Source organism: Lactuca saligna, chromosome 4, assembly GCF_052625555.1.
Source record: "Lactuca saligna cultivar CGN05327 chromosome 4, ASM5262555v1, whole genome shotgun sequence".
Lineage (NCBI taxonomy): Eukaryota > Viridiplantae > Streptophyta > Magnoliopsida > Asterales > Asteraceae > Lactuca > Lactuca saligna.
Genome location: NC_136420.1, coordinates 116560733 through 116578489, shown reverse-complemented (window position 1 = coordinate 116578489; position 17757 = coordinate 116560733). Strand labels below are relative to the sequence as shown.

The window sequence follows — 17757 nt, the reverse complement described above, 5'->3', positions numbered from 1 at the left end:
AAAGTTGAAGGGTCTGTGCTCTGGTTTGATGTGTCGGTAGGCACGAAAGATTCTAAATGGACATGACTAGGCAGAATTGAACTTAGGAAATCAAATGACTTGATAAATCTTGACCTAGATAGTTCCGTTTAGCCTAATAATACGACGCTCGGATAGGTTGAGCAGGGAGATATATATGAGAATGTACTAGTCACATTAAATGAACCCGTATCTGGAACCGTGGTTTAACTTTTCCTCCATGTGCGGATTCTGTCCTTAATTCCGGTATTGATGGGGCAACTGGTAAATTCCGATAAATTAGGTCTGTAGAAAATCATTTCCTTTCTTTCTGTCTGTCAGTCATATGTTACCTCCTCTGCGTGATTGGAAGAGATCCGACCTGGACTGTAACATATGCAGCTCTATTTCTCTGCATATTATACATATACATATATGAAATTCCTCTTATCTGTTAGCCATATGTTGTCTCCTTTGCGTGACTAACAATCCGACCTGGTACACAGCATATGCACTATAAGTGATAATACTCTTAATCTATCTTCTCCCCTAATGATGGTCTGCTCATCCGATGTAAGGAGTACTTTGGAAGTCCTTGATTACCGGGGCATATCTGGAAGCGGGAAACATGTTCCAGTACAATTAAAATTGAACACTCAAAGATTGTCTATAGATCTCGCTGCTCAATTTAGGTGGACAACAATATCCCTGGTCGTAGTCAGCTGAATGGTCCCTAAGATATAGTATCTAGTAACTTAGGATCAGATATAATATCTAGGAATTTAAGATCACATTGTCTTGTCACTTATAGTATGTCCTAATTTTGTCACAAATTTTTCGTGTTTAAGTGGACAACAATACCGACAATCGACCAGACAAAGATGTGAATATGAAAGGTACCGACAAGCGGATAATGGTTGTCTAAAAACTTTGATCCCTAAACCTCAATAGGTTATAACAATTTATATAGGTTTATATCGATTCTTGTCGTCAATAGTATTTTCAATCTCATTTTATTTTTTATTTTTTATTTTATTTTATTTTATTTTATTTTTATTTTTTATTTTATTTTATTTTAATTTTTAAAATTTTTTTTCTTGAATCTTTGAAATTAATATTCTATTAATCCTCAAAATAATTAATTTTTGAGAAATTTGTGAAGTGAAAGGGGTTTTGGGATAAATAATTAAAGGAAAAGGGGGAGAAAGTGATTTTTTTTGCATATATATAGTGTGCGTGTGCGGTGAAAATCATATAGTCACTATTCCTACTTCAACCGCAGACACATATTTACTCTCTCAAACTCTTTAAATTTCCATTATGTTTTTTGTGAAAACAAGCTTTTTACTCGGTAATTTTCATGAACACGGCTGAATTTTTAATTACTTTCACAAAATTTTTATATAGTTTGCTGTTGAATCATCATAAAGATTTGTTTATCTTCAAGTGTAACCGCACACGGTGTGTGCGGCCGCACACGTTCGTGTGCGGCTGACCGTGTGCTGCCACACTCTTTCATGAATAAGCGTGTGCGGCTGACCGTGTGCTGCCACACTTTTTCATGAACAAATGTGTGCGGCTGACCTTGTGCAGCTGCATATGTGCGTGTGCAGCTGTGTGTAACTCCGTGTGCGGCTACATCATTCTTATATGTTGCCCTAATAATTTCATGTGTTAAATTTAAGATTAAAATGGGAGACATGGAGTTCGCTAAAGCTCATAATTCTGCAATTTTTCTTGAAGATCCTCCTGCAGCCCACAGTGACTTGAAATTCATTGTGGATGGTTTGAAGAAATCATGCCTGGTTCATTGCTTAACTACAAATCCTGCTATCTACCAAAGTTTGATTAAGGATTTCTGGAGAAATGTTGATGTAAAGAAGAATGATCGAGGTGAAAAATTTCTGGAAACAACAATCGAAGACAAGAAAATTCTAGTTACAGAAAGCACCATCAGAGAATCTCTTCAAATTGAGGACATACCTGAGTACCTCATGGAGATTGATGTTCATCAAATTAAGAAAATTTTAGAGCATATGGGATACGAAGGAACTTTTCCTCCTACAATCAAAAAGCTGCTTCCTCCATGCTGGAAGCTTTTGGCTCATGTGTTCGTGAGTTGCGTTTCTGGCCGGAGATCAGGAGCTAACGAGATTTCTCTAGCCAATACTGGTGCCATTGCTGCATTGGCAGCAGGTTTTGAGTTTAATTTCTCAAAATTCATAATGAATGAAATGATACTAAATATTGAAGGAAGCAAAAGAGACAAATTTTGTATGTATTCAAGATTTCTACAAATCATCCTTAACGTAACTCACCCAGAGTTGCAGAGAGGAAATGATACTCTGGATTTCAAATCCATTGGTCCAAGTGCCTTTGGATTAATGAAGCAAAAGAGAGGCGGAAAATTTGTATTTGAAGGAAAGTTTCCATTAATAAAATTTGGAATTTTTAAAGAGGATGTCAGAGAAGAAGCAGCAGATCAATCCATGCCGATGGAAAATGAAGATACTCATCACTCTCCCTCCGAGCCTGTAGTGGAGGAGATTCATCACTCTCCCACAGCTTGTGTAGCTGATGAGCATGATTATTAGAAAGCAAACGATTCAATATCTTCTCGAAGGGATAATGACAATGATCTTTATGAAGATGTAGAGTTTTTGAAAGAAATCGACTTTACAGGAATCAATGATGATATTCCAACAAACATAGAGTTTGATTTTGGTGATGAAGATTTTGATCCTTTTCTTGATATTCCCAGCAGCCGTGTAAATAAAGTCAATGAAGTTGCTCATCTAGCAACCAAGTCTAGAGATGAAGGAAATTCTCTCAAAATTCTGCTCTCTACCTCTCTAACGCCCGCAGATCCGGGCTAGTCAATTTAAAGGCAATAGGGGTCGAAAACGACTTTTCAACAAAAAGATTATTTAGAATAAATAATCTTAACCAAGTTGTAGAATATGTCACAAGGTTTCCGTACATATAAAGAACGCCGAAATCCGAGTTATAACGAAGAAGTTATGACCCGTCGAAGTTTCGCGTCGGAACCGGCACGGCGCCGGGAAGCGTAAATAGTAAATTTATGATAGAGAGAGATTTAGCCTTAGCGCTCTAAACGAAAGTCTTAGAATATGTTAAACTAAGAACATCGATAAAAAGAACGCCCAAATCTGACTTCGTATGAAGATGTTATGATTTTTCGAAGTTTCGGATTAGCGGTGTACAGCCCGAAATTCGAATTTTAGATCGATTGATTTTTAGCCGACACAACCTAAACAAGAATCGAAGATCTCGTTATTAGTAGCATAACGATAAAAAGACAGACGAAAATGGACATCGGATAAAGAAGTTATGAGATTTTAACGGACCAATCCTGTCCCGGCCTGTTAAAAATATAACTTTAAAAATAAAGTCAAAAGTAGCTGACGGAGTCTAAACGAAAGTTGTAGAGTACGTCTCCACCTACGCGTGGATATAAAGAACGTCAAAAACGGAGTTCGTATGAACGAGTTACAAATTATAATAGCATATTTACGTATTAAAATAAAGTATAAATCATGTATACGTACACATATATATACATATGTATATATCATTAGAAAGGTATCGACGATGCGGTCATTATAAGACTAATGTTGAGTTCTTTCAACATTAGTTTAGTACAAATATCATTAAATCCATTTAAAATAGTATTATAGAGGGGTGTTTAGTTGTTTATATAACTAAAAGGTCATTAAGTAATTATGGAGGGTAGTTTTTGAAAATTCAATTAGTATAAATAAGAGCCTTGGGCTCTCATATTTCTTGCACCATTCTCTTGATTCAAGAGTCTTTCTCTCCTTATCCCCTGAGCATTTCGGTCCCTCGTGATTCGACTTCTCTTTCTGTAGTTTTAGTATAGTAAGGTGAGCGCTGAAGCGTTGCACGAATCTTTCTTAGAAAGATTCAGCGATGAAGTTCTGCCCCTGCAGAGCCCGACTCCTAGCTAAAATCCCCTTGAAAGTAAGTTATGCTTACCCTATTTTAAATATAGTTTATATTTAAAATTATTATTGTTATTATAAATTTATAATAAATATTTGAGCTATTATTATGACTTATATAAGTGTCGTTATAATATCTTTTAACTACTCGCGGTACGGGGAATCTGGTTTAAAGGGCCGCATAGGGTTGTTGGATTTCAGAAGTGCTATACGCCAAAATGGTCCTGCCCTCCGGTGTTTTATGTCTGGCCCCTGTCTGTACATAGTAGTTGGAAAGTATTGTTTAAACGCTTATATAATAATAATAAGACTAATAATTAGTGACGGTAATATTAGACTAAAATCTAGTGGTGATAATATTAGGTTTCATCAAAGGAAATTATTTTAAAGTAAACGAAGTGCTGTCCGAGTACCGAGTCACCACCTTCTCAGGTGAGTGCATAGTTACTTTCATCTTACACATAGATATGGAGTATTTTATATAAACTACGTGCTATGTGTGCATATTATCTGTATACTTGCTGTCTATGTTGGATGAACGTTTTTATACATGTTTTAGATGATTTAAACTGTATACGTATTTTATATACACGAATATGTTGGGTATGATACGGGTAGATGAATGATGAGAGATAAAAGATGATGTGATTAAACATTGGCAGCTATAGACTTAGTGCCTAACTAATAAACATCGGCAGCTATGGACTTAGTGCCTATGGACAAACACCGGTAGCTATGGATTTAGTACCTGTTAAGGAATTGGTAGCTATGGACTTAGTGCCTATTAGATAAACACTGGTAGCTATGGATTTAGTACCCGATGAATAGACTATAGCAGCTATGGAAATAGTGCTTTATGAACGAACATTGGCAGCTATGGATTTAGTGTCAGTCCTATAACCCTGGAGGTAAGGGACTTCGGAATAAACGAATGCAGGATAAATGACTCTTAGGTTAAATCCTTAAAGAGTAAAGAAGATAATGGGGATGGATAATTGGGTTGATTGTTTGATTGAACATAGTAATTATATTATTGTGGGTTGAAAACCCTATGTACTCACCAGGTTTCCCAACCTGACCCACTCAGTTTATGTATATCACAGGTGACGAAGTGAAGTGACATTACACTGAGAGATTTAAAAGAGATGTAGATCACTAGTGTAAATCATTGTAAGTTCTGTTTATGCTTATGTTTCGGTATTAACGATGATATCCCAAACATTTTAAAATGAAATAAATACGTTTCTTCGAAAATGTTTTAATAACGTATTTACCATGTTTTTCTGGGAACAAATTCCGCAACCTTTTTATAAAATGAAGTACTCTGATTTTTATAAAGCATAAACAAAATCGGTCTTTTCTGGCCGTGATTTTGGGGATGTCATAACCTCAAAGCCCTTGGAAATCATAACAAGCCAAAGAGATGTGACATCATAGATTCCTCCCTCTGTGTCACATGTCTCAACATCAACTTCAGTCATTTCTATGTTATCTGAACCTTAGACTTCTCAGACTTCCATAAGAACAAGCCAAACTCTTGAAAGTCTGGAGGTACCCTCTGTAAAATGTGCTCCTCAAATTATTTCAACAATCACTGCAACCACTGCTCACTCTCCTTCAAAGCAGACTGATGAAGGTTCAAGCACCATGTTCGAGACTGGTGGATCCTCTTCTATTCCAGAATATTCTCCAACACGACCTTCTCTTGATGAAGCATCTATCAGATTAGTAAAACATTTAGCTCAGTATAGTCCAACCTTTTCATGCGGAAAAGGAATATCATTTAACGAGGGTTGGACAGATGATGACAAATCCTCTTCATCTGATCTCCGAGATGAAATTGGAATTCTCCGTCAACAGCTCATTGAAAAGTCAATTCAGATGGATCAGCTTTCTGCACATATTTTTGAGCTCAGGGCAAAAGATGAAGAAAAGACCAAACAAATCAAAGATCTACAAACAAGTCTTGGTTCTGTTCTAGCAAATTATTTCAATCTCAAGAACGTATTGTACGATGCTTTTGGTGAGAAAGTCAAAGCCCTCTTCCAACAGCCTCATGGAGTAGTTGATCTTCCTTCTGTTCAATCACCTCCTACAACTGATGATCTACCTGTTGACCCACCTGTTCCAAGAACAACTACCATTGTAGACAGATTTGAAAAGGAACCTGAAGGAAGCAGAGCCAGAATCACAATCAAGCAGGGAAAAAGAATTGTAACTGCAAAACAAAGCGAAGGCCTTTTATTCATGAAAAACTCTAATGAAAATCGCAAAACAAAAGACCCTGTCTTGACAGTAACAGATTTGAAGAAAAGAAAGTTCGGTGATGAGTATGGTGACAGGACAGGCATCCGAATGTGGGCCTTTGATCTAGTGATGAATTTGTGGGTTGTAAAGCAAAAATCAGGAGCATCTGAATGTTACAAAAGCACCCATGATTTCAACTCTTGGACCAAAACTAATCTAGCTGAATTATCCAGGGCCCCATTCCATAACCCTTCTGAAGATCCTAATGCTTCAAATTTCAAAATATTTCTTGATAGACAGGTCAAAGAGAACTTTCCTTCAATGAAGACTGCAAAAGCCCTATACAAAAAGGACAAAGATGTTCTTGATCCAGAAACAGACGAACCCATGAAGATTAGACTCTGGCTTGCAACTAAGAAACAAAAGGAAATTCCTATTCCTCAACATTTTCATGAGGGATATCTAGATGACATGGAATTTTGGGCATATGATGACGAAAAAGCTACTGCAGCCATAAAATTCAAGAATCGAGAACATATTCTGAGATTGATTAGTGCTAAAGATCTTCTCCGCTTCAGAGAAAGGGATATACGAACTTTGGCCCGTCATCAAATCATTTGCAGAAAGGATGTCATGGAAGCTGTTGCTAAATAATACACTGCAATGGTAGCTATAATTATAAATGGAAGATTGTGGATGGGATCAATGGGGAGATCAGATCTGAGGTTGTTTGAGAAGCCTGCTGAGGAGCCAAAGGAGTGAAGACAAGACTATGCTAGTCTCAAACCAAGGGGGAGACTGAAAGAACATAATTTTGTGGTTTTAGCTAGGCATCATTTGATATAGATGATAGTGTCTTTTTGAAGTGATTATGTGTTGTAGTGTAATGTGTGCTGCCACACATGTGTGTGTGGCAGCACACATGTGTTTGGTTGTACTCTCTTGTGCTGGTGTGAGGAGTACTATTTATAGCAACTGAGGTGTGTCAGATTGTACTGATTTTTTGTTGGTGTCAGAACTCTGCTGCAGTTGTACTTTTCTCAAGATGTACTTGATATTTACTGAATATAGATGTGTGCTTGCTTGATTTTAGTTCTTCTTCTTCTACATCTCTCTTTTATACAATTAACTTCATTGATTACTGAATTTGATCATTAAATTTGGGACTTACAGTAGAATGTTTTTATCTATATTTAATTATTTGTTAGTCAACTTAAAAATAACTTATGGTTGAAATAGGATTGAGCTTTAGGTGTTACTAACAAGATACCCTTAGACATCCTATTATTATTTTTATAAAAAATCAACTTATAATCAACTACTTATAATCAATTTTTTCGTAAAACAATGCAATTTTAACCAATAAAAATATTTCAAAAATTAATTATGGTGTCTATATGATAAAATTGGATATCTCTTTAACCAAACCCTTGAGCTTTACAGCACCCACCACTTATATGGATCGATGTACATTGGTAACAATCCAAGTGAGCTCAAGTCAAAAATTGGTATTCCAAAGTTCAAACTTATATAAATAGGAACAAATTGATACCAATTGATCACCTTCACTATATTTCGATTTATCTATAATTTTTCGTAGATCATTTTGATTTTTATAATAGTAACGATTTTTTTTTTAAATGGCAGTAAAAACCAAGACAAAGAATGTTTTAAACACCCAAATACAGATAATAATAGCAATATAAATAATAATACATCAAATTTTTGTAAAAACTCAATTGCCAAAAAATTATTATCCTAACTATATTTGTATATTTGAAAATTATTTTAGAAAAGCAATGTTGCTAATCGGTTAAAACGTATTTCAAATCAATACTAAATCTTCTCAGCTTCAAATCCTTTGTAAAAATCAGAAGTCTAATTACTTTTTTAGCATAATACAAACTCTCCACCTTATTGTTATAGATTACAAACATTTACTTTGAAAAAAATGCTATGTTTGAATATGTTTTAAAAAAAGCATATGCGATAATTGGATATATATATTTCTCGACAATCAACATACAATGTCTTAAACAAATTAATAATGTTATTTTTTGCATTTATCACTTAGTTATGTATCAATTTCCATGACATGACTAGAAATTCACAAGGTTCCAAACCTTAAGTGCAAAACAATAAAAGAAACAATACACCAAAAGATAATCCATTTTTTACATACATAGATGGTAATTGATATTTGATGTTGTTCTTTGAAATATGTCATGTTTACATAGATGGTAACTATCTAGCTAAACTAATTTTTTCTCATCAAAACTAAACATTACCGTTTGCTAAATATAAATCAAAAGTAATTTTTATTTTAATACGATTTTTTTTACATAAACAACAATCTTTTTTAATAAAAACTAACAACTTATTTTATTTTAACCAAAAAATCAATGTATTTTTATTTTTAATAACAAAAACAATGTAAATTTATTTTTCATAAAAACGATGTATTCTTAGTTCAACCGAAAATGACATATTTATATATTTTTTGACCAAAATAAATACATATTTTAACGTAAAACAACTTTTAAAACAAAACAAATAACAATTTATATTTTTTTCATTATATTTTTTCCCAAAAAACTAAACTCTATTCTTTTTCTCTAAATCTTTAATTCCTATTTGTCAAAAGCAAACTATTTACCAAAAAAACATATGCAATACATCTACCAATGATTTTGATCGATAAGAATTTAATCAAAATTACAATATATTTGTCTTTTTACTCTAAATTTGCAAGATGCATTTCTTTTTAACCTTCATGAGCTTTTCTAAAGAAAACCTAATCTTCACAAAATATTATTAGAAATAAGATATTCAGTATGCATTAAAAAAATATTCGCCGCACAACGTATTTAGTGTCTACACACCAATCGAAGACGTAAAACAATCCAACAAGAGGCCGAAAGGAACTATGTAGTGTCAAAAGAAACTAATCGAAAACTATCTGCCAAAGAACCTATGTGGCGTTGCTGCATCGCGCGAGTCTCTTTCTCTCTCTCTCTCTCTCTCTCTCTCTCTCTCTCTCTATATATATATATATATATATATATATATATATATATATATATATATATATATATATATATATATATATAAAGTAATTAAAACTTTTGTTATTACATTTATATTAGTTTTTTTTATTAGACAAACTAGTTATAACTTATTAAGCAACAAGGTAATTAATTTTAATATATAAATATGTTTATATTACAGTAGTTTTGCGTCATAATAAATATCAATTATGTAAGATGATCTTACATTAAATGATTTAGATATTACAAAATAAATCAAATAATGACAAATTTACATATTTTTATTTCTATTAGTTCATATATATATATATATATATATATATATATATATATATATATATATATATATATATATATATATATATACACTTTAAAGTAATTAAAACCTATATTATGATATTTTTATTAGTTTGTTTAATAAGGCAGAATGTAGTTAAATATTATTGAATAATAAATTAATTAAATATATAAATATATTTAGATAGTAAAAGACTATAATAAATCAATGATATTATAATAAAAACAATATATTAATAATTATTTGTCGCGATCCTCTGAAAATGACTACACAAGTATGATTAACGATTCTGAAAAACGTGTCCTTGCAAGTGTGCTAGAAAAGACCCGCTATATGAAGGCCCTTATCCATATTCTTCCAAGTGCTTCCTTTCATCCACAAATTATTCTCATTTTAATTTGTGTACAAAATAATATTTCAAAACCTCATCCAACTTCATAATAGAAAAAGAATACATTTTAATTATTTATTTACAAATAACATAAATAAAGTGTTTTTAGTAGAGTGCACGGAGTGGGCAACGGGAGAGAGACGTTATTCCTGTGTGACATCAAATAACGGCGTCATAACATGAGAAACACTCTTCCCTCTCATGTTATTTGGTGTTATGTTAAGAGATGTTATCGTGATAACATATTTCTTTCTTTCCTCTCATTTGTTGCACATATTTATTTCTCTATCTCTCTCTTCTTAACACCATATTATAATATAGAAACACCACCCTCACTTCATGTATAACATGTTGTTCATATCCTCATATTTGTTTTATAAGACCATTTTGACATGGTTGATGATGAGATGACAACTTTAAAGTGTGATAATGTATTAGTCACACCGACCAATATTAGAAAAAAAAATGTTAAACTGCATTGAAAGTTGAAACAGATTAAATCTAGTTTTAGCTGATTTGGCCACACGTGTCGTACTTCCTCATCCATAGAAAGTTATTTATATGAAATCCCTCGATCATTCGACTTTGGTTAGTATCTACCTTATTTGTTTTTAGGCATTGCAAAATTGACATAGCAAAGCGGTAAATTCTATGAAAATGCGCCAATGTCTACAGATTTATTTCGAATATTAGTAAAAATGTTATGAATAAATTTGACTACAAACCACTTGAGAATTACATTTTGTCACAAAAGTTTTTTTTTTTTTAAATACCAAACACACGATTATTTTTTATTAAACACACGAATATAACTTTATTTAATAGGTAAATGTCATAAAAGTCTTTAAGTTTACATTCATAAATATGTATTAGTTATATTATAACTATATTTTTCATTAAATGCACAACTTTAAAATGAGTTTGAAGGTGTTGAATGCACAGTCAGATAAATTAATCTGATATCGGGGAAATGATGTAGCATCCCAAAAATCACGATAAAATTTTCATTTTTCAATTTAGGTAAAATAATTGTTTCAATCAAAACCCAAATCATAGAAACAAAGTATCAAATACAAATATTTCGAAATCAGAGTGTCATAAAATCTCCAAAAATATCACCAAAGGATGTGTATAATCACGTCTTTGCCTTGCCCCTGACCTCTGAAATACCTGAAACCACAACAATCAAATTGTAAGCAAAAACTTAGTGAGTTCCCCAAAATACCCCACAACAAAAAATATACAATCATGCACGCTCGGTCCATTCAGTCATCGGACTAGAATACCCTCGAGTCCACAGTCATCGGGTTGGATTACCTCGAAGCCCACATCATGAGTCCGGTTTGCTCACCTGAACTACAACTCATGTCTGGATTTCTTCTGAACTTACAACATAAGTCTGGCTTGCCTTTTCGGCCCACAACTTATGTCTAGCTTGCTCCCAGGTTTGTTGGCCTTTGCACATAGTAGTATTGGCTCAACTCAACCGCACTATATCGGCTTATGCAACATATAAATATATAACAACAAAAAAATAAACATATAGATCTCAACAGATCACTACAACATAGAAACATCCATAACCAGGATACATAATATATTGGGCTGACATTGGTGCCTTCGACCCACAAGTACAGTGAGGAAACTCACCTTACAGTCTGAAATGATAACTGAACAAATTACTGCTCTGAATATTGCCTCTACTGATTACCTATATAATAACAAAGACTTAAGCTTCAATCTACTACTAAAAATACCCAAATCACCTAAAGTCAAACTTGGTCAAAAGCAACGATCAACGTCAAAGTCAACTCCAACTAGTCGCCATGCCATGGTCATCCTTGGTTACACGGTGGGCACTAGGCTCCAAACAACTTAATATATTAAGTTGTTTTCTTTGATTCTACGGGCTCCATAGCTCAGATCTGGTCCATTCTAAGGTCCAAGTGGATAAAGTTTTCAACTTTATCCTTTTAGACCCTCCAAGAGATAGAGATCTCACTTCTAGGTCTAAATAGGGCAAAACATAACTTGGCTAAACTCAATAAGCACTTTCTCTTGAAGACTACTAGATTCCCATTACCAGGAACGCTTCAAGCATCATACAACAACATAAAAACCCTTACATTCCAGACACGCAAGTCCAATGCATGTATTAGACTCTTTTTAGGTGAAAATAGGGTTTTTGACCAAAACTTCAATGCATGATACTAAAACTCAATATAAATCCAGATCCAAAGTATCAAAGGCCCTAAATAGCCTGCATATTCATAAAGTTGCAAACTTTATTAGATGTTACTACCCAATAATCAAGAACATGAAGATTTAGGGAGAAAACTCAAGATCTAACCACCTATCATGATAAATATTGAGTCTTGGACACTTACAATGGTCCATAGACGCCCAAAATAGATATTCACCTCAGCCAAGAAGCACTATAATCCTTTCATTTGCCTCTTCTTTCTTCACTAGAAACCAAGGTCACCAAAATGGACTCACAACTCTTAAGGAGGAATTATGGTTAGGGTTTCTAAAACTTAAGGGTGATGGAGGCTGATAAGCAACCCTAAAAATGATTTAGAAGGGTTTAAATATGAAACAAAACCCTAAAAGAATCATGGGCTTGGGCTGGGACAACTGTCATGCGGTGGTAACCATTGGTCATGCTGTGGCGATCCAATAACACACGTGATCTATTAATTAATTGCCACGTCGTTGTGTCGTGGCATAGAATTTCCTCCAAAACTTCATATATGGTCCCTGATAAAAATAAGCTTTACCAGTCTGGAACACGTGTGTTACAAATGAAAGTACGAGGCTCACTTTAATTACCAAGGGATCATTCGTTGTATATATTCATTATTTTTGGTTCTTCCAAATATACTTCTTGATTTGCTAGAAAAAAATTTAACATTCTAATAATACATGAAAAATATGATTATAATATAATTATCATATTTAGTTTGTTATCTATAAAGCTTGTGTATCTTAACTGGATTATTTGTAATGAGTGGAAAAATTCATGAATATATACAACGAACGGTCCCTTGGTAATTAAAGCGACCCCATATATATATATATATTAAAGCGGTCCCTTGATAACAAACTAAATATATTAATAATGTTTTTCATGCATTATTAGGATGTTATATTTTTTTTCCAACAAATCAAGAAGTATATCTACAAGAACCAAAAATCATGAATATATACAACGAACGGTCCCTTGGTATTTAAAGCGACCCCAGACCTTTGTGTTCATGAGACTATATTAGCTTACCTGAGTGTGTATTTCACACATCAAAACTCATTTTAAAGTTGTGTAATTAATGAAAAATATTGTAATAATATAACCAATTCATATTTATACATAACATTATGGTTTGAATGTAAAAACCTTGTATATATACAAAAAATATGGTTTATAAATGAAAAAAAATATTTAAACGGCTTCAAATGGAAATTGCTCAAAAGTGAACAAAAATAGAAAAAATGATGTTCGATTTGAACAAAAAAAATGTGTCAAAATTGATAAAAAAAACAAACTTAGTGTCAAATTTGAAAAAAAATGAAAACTTAGTGTCTTTTGTGTAATTTTTTTTCTAACTTTGACACGTTAGAATCATCATGTTATTTAAGGATTAAACATGCAAATATGGAGCACTAACGATTATTTAACGTCAAAACTATATCCGATATATCAAGCCATTACAATATATGTTACTTATATTGTTCTAATATCAAAAATACTAAATTGCAATCAAATTTATCCTCTTAGAATAACAAAGTCCTATATCACCAACATTACTTTCATGCTTTAGCTAATGAATGAACTTTGTTAAGTAGATTTGAAAAACTTGGTTTGTATAAACTTTGTGAATACTAATATTTTCTGTTTCATATATATATATATATATATATATATATATATATATATATATATATATATATATATATATATATATATATATATATATATATATATAGAGTGAGAGAGAGAGAGAGAGAGAACAAAAACGCTTGAGAATGTTTTAGATGCTTAAATATGAATTAGATACCAATACTCACATAATGGGATTATTCATAGTCATAAATGAGCTAATTATTTTACGTATTTTCCTATGTGGTTCCCTGAAGAACAATGTATTCTGACCCTCTAGTATAATTATAATTAAAATCTACATGGAACTCCTATCCATGTTACTTTTTTTCATTCATAATGAGGACATGCCTAAATCTGATCGATGATCATCTCAATTTATTTGGAAGTTTACATCTATGTAATAGATTAGACTTACCTTTCTTTCAAATAATTCAAAGATCCAGAATGTTTCTCTAGTTCTTTGTAAATACTTTAGAATGCTCCTATAGTTATATCATGACTTATTATCAGATTATCTTGGTATTCGTTTGTCAAGCTCCAGGCATACGACATATTTGACCTTTATGCATAACATAACATATATGATTAATCCAATTGAAACAACATATGGAATATAATCATACTATCTAGTTCAATTGTTGTACTAGGATTCTGAGGCTTGCTTAAAATCATGTTATGTAGTATTGATAAGATAAAAGCTCTTAGAGTCTTATATCTTAAAATTCCAAGATCTTAACAATTAATGCAATTCTAATTCATTTAAGTTCCTAAGATCTATCTATATAGATCTTTGTTCCAAGAATTAGTATGTCAACTACATATAATATTAGGAATGTCACTACGCTCCCACTAGCATTCTAGAAAACCAAAGAGTCATCTTGATATAGATAAATCACACTAAGCAATTTTCTTATAAGAAGTAGATTCTTACTTTGAGATGTTGGCTTTAAATATGAAAAGATTTTTATCCATGTATGTTTCTTCCTTTGAAAACTCGCTTACTCTTTATAGTCATACTATATTGAGGAAGATTAATCAAGCCCATACTTAATTAACATACATGAATACATCTCTACAACCTTCCTTTTATTCAATTATTAAACATGTTTGAACCAGATTCTACTGTTCTAAATGAATATTTGCTTTACTTGATGAAAAATATGATATGACTCATAATTCTCCAAGACCTTTTGTGGGCCAAGGGTTATTATTCTGGTATGATTTGAGACACATCAACATCATCACAATAATGCTTGCACCAAGCATCATGATTAGACAAACTGGTAGGCACAGGTTGTTCAGGAATGATATCTTTCAATATATTTAATTTTTGTTTGTCTTCGAGCAAAAATATCAAGGCATCATACTAGTTATAAAATTATAACCATCAAATGTTACTATCTCTTGAAACTCAACAAGAGAGAGGTTGTACATGAGCGTATGAGTATTAGTAGTTATATATAGAATTTAACACAATTTCATTTAGTATTTTCAGTATTATATCTTTAAGAACTAATACCTTTTATTTATTCGTAAAACATTATTAAAGTCTAGGATCCAAGTTACAAAACAAGTAAATGGTTATGTGAAATTTATGCCATCCACTTAATCTAAATTGGTAGGTAGCGATTACAATTCAATCAAAATATACTTCCAAGAAAATGGGATCCTAAACAACTATTGTATTACTTGGCATGTTTGATCTCATCAATGCCTTATGCCTCTCATACTTAGGTGACCTTTATCACACAAGATTAACGATCAAGTCATCCTTCTTGAAACAACTTGTGGAATCAACATTCCAATAGTGGTTAGGTAACCCATCGCTCACTAGCAAATCTGAAAACCGCCTCACCATCATAAGGCAAAATCCTAATGATCAGGTGACTTTGCCATATATGTAAAATCCTAAAAATATTGTTAAGAATTTCATTATCAAAACACCCAAATGATACAACCATTTGTTCCAAAACCAAACACAGTATACATATCCTCAACATTAGCGTAAATCAAATAAACAATATGGAACAAAAATAAAGGGGATGTTGTGCGATCACGCCGGGCCATTCCCTTTGGAACCAGAAATACCTAAAACATTTAAACCAAAAAACCTTAAGCACAAAGCTTAGTGATTTCCCAAAATATCACATACCAAACAAAACACCCGGACTTGCCCACATAACCCGTCGAACATAACAGGCCCCGTCCAACATACAAATGGGCCTCGACCAACACACAATGCAAGATTCACCAATATAGATAGCATCCTAAATATTACAGTAAGAAGACTCACCTTTAACTCGTACTCTCCAGAAGGCTTCTAGGGACCCTAATGGCCCATAAAAATCCAATCTTTAAGGACATGCATGACCCATGCATGTCTTCCACTTTTCTAGGTTAAAAGGCAAGAATATAACTTAAAACTCATGCAAGGCTCAAAAATCACATACAACTTTCTAGATCCTGAAGATATAAAACTTAAAGGACCTTGATTAGCCATAAAGTTGTAAACTTTATCTCCTTTCGTCACTCTAAACATATCAATGGGCCAAAACATGCAACAAATCTAGATCCATAACAAAAGACCCAAAAAGATCAAGTCTTGATGACTATCAAAAGTCCAAGAGGTGATCAAATGAAATATCTAAGGTTACCAAGATGCTCTTAAAACTATAAGAACACCAAAATGAGCTCAAATGGGAAGTGAGGGGAATAGGGTTTACTTCAGGGTCTTAGGATGCAATGGAGGCAGTGGGTGGAGAAAACCCTAGCTATCACTTCCTTTATATAGGGCCTAAGCCTGAAAATGTAGGGTTTTCCCATGCGCATATGCCATATTGTGACCAAAATAGTGCCACATTGTGGCGTATAAATGAGATATGTATCTCATGCGAGCCATGCCATATTGTGGTGATACCTCCACTACATCGTGGCTATCCAAAAACTTATAAATTACTTAAAATTTCATACCTCAAAGATATGTATCTCAAATACCTATACATCTTCATGGTCCTTGGATGGATTGAAAGATGGAGTGGGTGCCCTCTTCGCTCACCCTAATAATCTCAAGCAATCGGCCTTATTATGTCCCGTATAATTGCAATAGAATAATATGAGTGTTCCCTGTGTGCAATCCCAACTGAAATGACCAGTCTGGATGTAGTTAAAGCAGCTCCCTCGCTTCTCAAGATAACTCCCCTCATGATACCTCCCGTAGTTGGCACAACGGCCCAGACCCTACTGGCCACTCAATCGCGAATCAAAAGTCGTCTACCTCTTCACCGATACCACAATTGTCTGAATTTGCTCTAGCTTGTGCTTCGTCCAAAGCTCCAACTCAATCTCCTACTCCTGGACTCTAGAAATCATATCCTCTAAGATCTTGTAGCTCGACATGCTCACAAACTCTCGAATGTCATACCTCAACACATCATGGTACCTCGTCTTCTTCATCTCCTCGTCTGCAACATATTGCAGAACCAAAAAATCTCTCTCCCTGAACATGATAATGGTCACCGTCATAGTTTTTGTTGTTTTGGTTAAAAATCGATCAAGTATAATTCACTTAAATTGTATGAGAGGTTTTGGTGTTAGTTTAATACATGTGTAGAATAATGATCAAAGTGAGACAAGTGAATTACAAGTAAAACCCTTGATCCTTTTTAGGATCTCCGACACAAAACCTTGGGAGGTGATAACAATCACCAGCTTTGTTGCTTTTTATTGATTTTAATATGAGACTATAGAGATGATGAAGATAATATCATTATAAGTGTAATGGTAGAACTAATCATGTGTGTAGTGTGCAATTTACAGGTTTTATTTATAGTCTAAGCTAATTAAAAAGAAGTCTGAGATTTTCAAGATCCACCTTGAAAAAGTATTTGCACGTTGTTTGACTTGATATTCCTGGG

At 33.2% G+C, this 17757-nt stretch overlaps 1 protein-coding gene across 2 annotated transcripts; it reads left to right on the top strand.

Annotated features, from left to right (window-relative positions):
• The first annotated feature begins 3749 nt into the window (after positions 1 to 3749).
• Positions 3750 to 7226, top strand: LOC145038770 (uncharacterized). Of its 2 annotated transcripts, XM_078987020.1 has the most exons (4): positions 3750 to 3999; positions 4344 to 4412; positions 5084 to 5150; positions 5493 to 7226. In XM_078987020.1, exon 4 carries the CDS (start codon positions 5628 to 5630, stop codon positions 6879 to 6881), a length of 1254 nt encoding a protein of 417 aa, XP_078843146.1. In that variant the 5' UTR covers positions 3750 to 3999; positions 4344 to 4412; positions 5084 to 5150; positions 5493 to 5627; the 3' UTR covers positions 6882 to 7226. The 2 variants fall into 2 exon arrangements, with proteins under 2 accessions (XP_078843146.1, XP_078843147.1); XM_078987021.1 differs by lacking the exons at positions 3750 to 3999; positions 4344 to 4412 and having other exon boundaries at positions 4525 to 5150.
• Positions 7227 to 17757: the final 10531 nt, after the last annotated feature.

Excerpts from the sequence above, each read along its gene's own strand:
- LOC145038770 (XM_078987020.1), top strand. The coding sequence starts at position 5,628 with ATGTTCGAGACTGGTGGATCCTCTTCTATTCCAGAATATTCTCCAACA.